Source organism: Corvus brachyrhynchos, unplaced genomic scaffold (assembly GCF_000691975.1).
Source record: "Corvus brachyrhynchos isolate BGI_N302 unplaced genomic scaffold, ASM69197v1 scaffold527, whole genome shotgun sequence".
NCBI lineage: Eukaryota > Metazoa > Chordata > Aves > Passeriformes > Corvidae > Corvus > Corvus brachyrhynchos.
Window position 1 is genome coordinate 107,570 of NW_008239051.1, and position 3,257 is coordinate 110,826.

General features: G+C 55.8%; 1 protein-coding gene across 1 annotated transcript in view; it reads left to right on the plus strand.

The window, feature by feature from the left end:
• ILVBL (ilvB acetolactate synthase like) overlaps positions 1 to 3,257 on the plus strand; it is a 28,202-nt gene that overhangs the window by 4,204 nt on the left and 20,741 nt on the right. Inside the window, exons 4-5 of the mRNA XM_017739065.1 lie at positions 1,489 to 1,633; positions 3,048 to 3,159. Of these exons, the coding sequence (XP_017594554.1) occupies positions 1,489 to 1,633; positions 3,048 to 3,159 (257 nt within the window). The remainder of the gene's footprint in view (positions 1 to 1,488; positions 1,634 to 3,047; positions 3,160 to 3,257) is intronic.

The window sequence follows — 3,257 nt, forward strand, 5'->3', positions numbered from 1 at the left end:
GGGAATTCCCAGATCCCAGAGTGGGAATTCCCAGATTCCCGAGGCCATTCCTGAATTCCCACTGCCATTCCCAAATCCCCAATGTCATTCCCAGATTCCTGAGACCGTTCCTGTTATTCCCGAGATCATTCCCGTTTTCCTGAGGGCATTCCCAGGAGTTCCCAAATTCCCAACGGCCATTCCCAAATTCCCAATGGCCATTCCCAAATTCCCAGTGCCATTCCCAATGCCATTCCCATTATTCCTGATGTCATTCCTGGATTCCTGATGTCATTCCCGAATTCCCGATACCATTCCCAATGCCATTCCCATTATTCCCGATGCCATTCCTTGGTCCCGGTGCCATTCCCAAGTTCCCGATGCCATTCCCAATGGTCATTCCCGAATTCTCGGTGCCATTCCCGGTGCCATTCCTGAACTCCCGATGCCATTCCCAATGGTCGTTCCCGAATTCCCGGTGCCATTCCTGAATTCCCAATGCCATTCCCGTTGTTTTCGATGCCATTCCCGTTATTCCTGATGCCATTCCCAAGTTCCCAGTGCCATTCCTGATGGTCATTCCTGAATTCCCAGTGCCATTCCCGGATTCCTGGTGCCATTCCCCTTATTCCCGATGCCATTCCTTGTTCCCGGTGCCATTCCCATTATTCCCGATGCCATTCCCAATGGTCATTCCCGGTGCCATTCCCGGATTCCCAATGGTCATTCCTGAATTCCCGGTGCCATTCCCGGATTCCCGGTGCCATTCCCGTTATTCCTGATGCCATTCCCGGGGCCATTCCCGAATTCCCAGTGCCATTCCCAAATTCCCGGTGCCATTCCCGTTGCTTCCGATGCCATTCCCGTTACTCCTGATGCCGTTCCTGGTGCCATTCCCGTTATTCCCGGTGCCATTCTGGATTCCCAATGGTCATTCCTGAATTCCCGGTGCCATTCCCATTGTTTCCGATGCCATTCCCGTAATTCCCGGTGCCTTTCCGAACTCCCGGTGCCATTCCCAGTGCCATTCCTGTTCTTCCCGATGCCGTTCCCGATGCCATTCCCGTTATTCCCAGTGCCATTCCCATTGTTCCTGATGCCGTTCCCATTATTCCCGATGCCATTCCTGATGCCATTCCTGTTATTCCCGGTGCCATTCCTGAATTCCTGGTGCCATTCCCGTTATTCCTGATGTCATTCCCGGTGCCATTCCCGAATTCCCAGTGCCATTCCCAAATTCCCGGTGCCATTCCCGTTGTTCCCGATGCCGTTCCCATTATTCCCAATGCCATTCCTGGTGCCATTCCCATTGTTCCCGATGCCATTCCTGTTATTCCCAGTGCCATTCCCGGATTCCTGGTGCCATTCCCATTATTCCTGATGGCCATTCCCGGTGTCATTCCCATTATTCCCGAGGCCATTCCCAATGGTCATTCCCGAATTCCCAGCGCCATTCCCGTTGTTCCCGATGCCATTCCCGAACTCCCGGTGCCATTCCCGGTCTCCCAGGGCCGGGGCGCGCTCCAGGACATCCCGCAGGTGCCGCTGTTCCGGACGCTCTGCAAGGCCGCGCTGTCGGTCAGAGCCGTGCGCGACATCGTCCCCTCCCTGCTCGGGGTCATCGCCACCGCCATGGAGGGGACACCCGATGAGGGCACGGGGACATCCCGGAATTCCCCCAAAATTCCCCTGGGATGGGGTTTGGGGGGTGGGAATCCCAAAAATTCCCATGGGGAGGAACTGGGGGGATCCCAAAATCAGCCCCTGGATGGGGAATTTCCGTCCCCTCCCTGCTCGGGGTCATCGCCACCGCCATGGAGGGGACACCCGATGAGGGCACGGGGACATCCCGGAATTCCCCCAAAATTCCCCTGGGATGGGGTTTGGGGTGTGGGAATCCCAAAATTCCCATGGGGAGGAGTTTGGGATGGGAGGAATCCCAACATTCCCATGTGGAGGAGTTCGGGAAGGGAGGGGATCCCAAAATCAGCCCCTGGATGGGGAATTTCCATCCCCACCCTGCTCGGGGCCATCGCCACCGCCATGGAGGGGACACCTGGTGAGGGAACGGGGACGTCCCGGAATTCCCCCAAAATTCCCCGGAATGGGGATCCCAAAATCAGCCCCGGGATAGGGTTTGGGGGGTTGGAACCCCAAAATTTCCCTGGGGTTGGGATCCCAAAATCAGCCCCCATGGGGTGGGGAATTTGGGAGGGAAAGAATCCCAAAATCTCCCTGTGAGGGGTTTGGGATGGGGAGAGGAATCCCAAAATTCCCATGGAGGGGAGTTTGGGATGGGAGGAATCCCAAAATTCCCATGGCGAGGAGTTTGGGATGGGAGGAATCTCAACATTCCCATGTGGAGGAGTTTTGGGAGGGAGGGGATCCCAAAATCAGCCCCGGGGTGGGGAATTTGGGGAGGGATTGGAATCCCAAAATTTCCTTGGGGTTGGGATCCCAAAATCAGCCCCCATGGGGTGGGGAATTTGGGAGGGAAAGAATCCTAAAATCTCCCTGTGAGGGGTTTGGGATGGGGAGAGGAATCCCAAAATTCCCATGGAGAGGAGTTTGGGATGGGAGGAATCCCAAAATTCCCATGGAGACGAGTTTGGGATGGGAGGAATCCGAGAATTCCCCCAGTGAGAAATTTGGGGAGGGAACCCCCCTAAGGCACTTTTGGGGCACCCGGTGGGATTTGGGGTGACCCCCCCATGGATTTGGGGGGTTTTGGGATGGGATTTGGGATTTTGGGGTGTCTGGGGATGGAGGTTTGGGATCAGGTGGAATTTGGGTGGGTTTTGGGATGGGATTTGGGATTTTTTGGAGTCTCTGGGGATGGAATTTGGGATCAGGTGGAATTTAGGGTGATCCCCCATGGATTTGGGGGGGTTTTTCGGATGGGATTTGGGGTTTTGGGGTGTCTGGGGATGGAACTTCGGGGCTGGGGACGCCGGGATGGTTTTGGGGCTGTTTGAGGGCTGTGGAGCCAGTTTCTGGAGGTTTTTTGGGGTTTTTTGGGATCGAGGGGCTCAGACCCCCCCCCTAAAAGGATTTTGGGGTCCCCGTAGGCCCCGTGTTCGTGGAGCTGCCCATCGATGTCCTCTACCCTTTCCACGTGGTCCAGAAGGAGATTGGGGGCCCCAAAACCCCGCGGGGGCTGCGGGGGAAACTCATCCAGTGGTGAGAGGAACCCCCCCAAAAAAACCCCAAAGAACCCCCTCCAAAAAAAACCCCACCCCAAAAAAAAACCCCAGAAAAAAACCCCACAAATCCCCCAA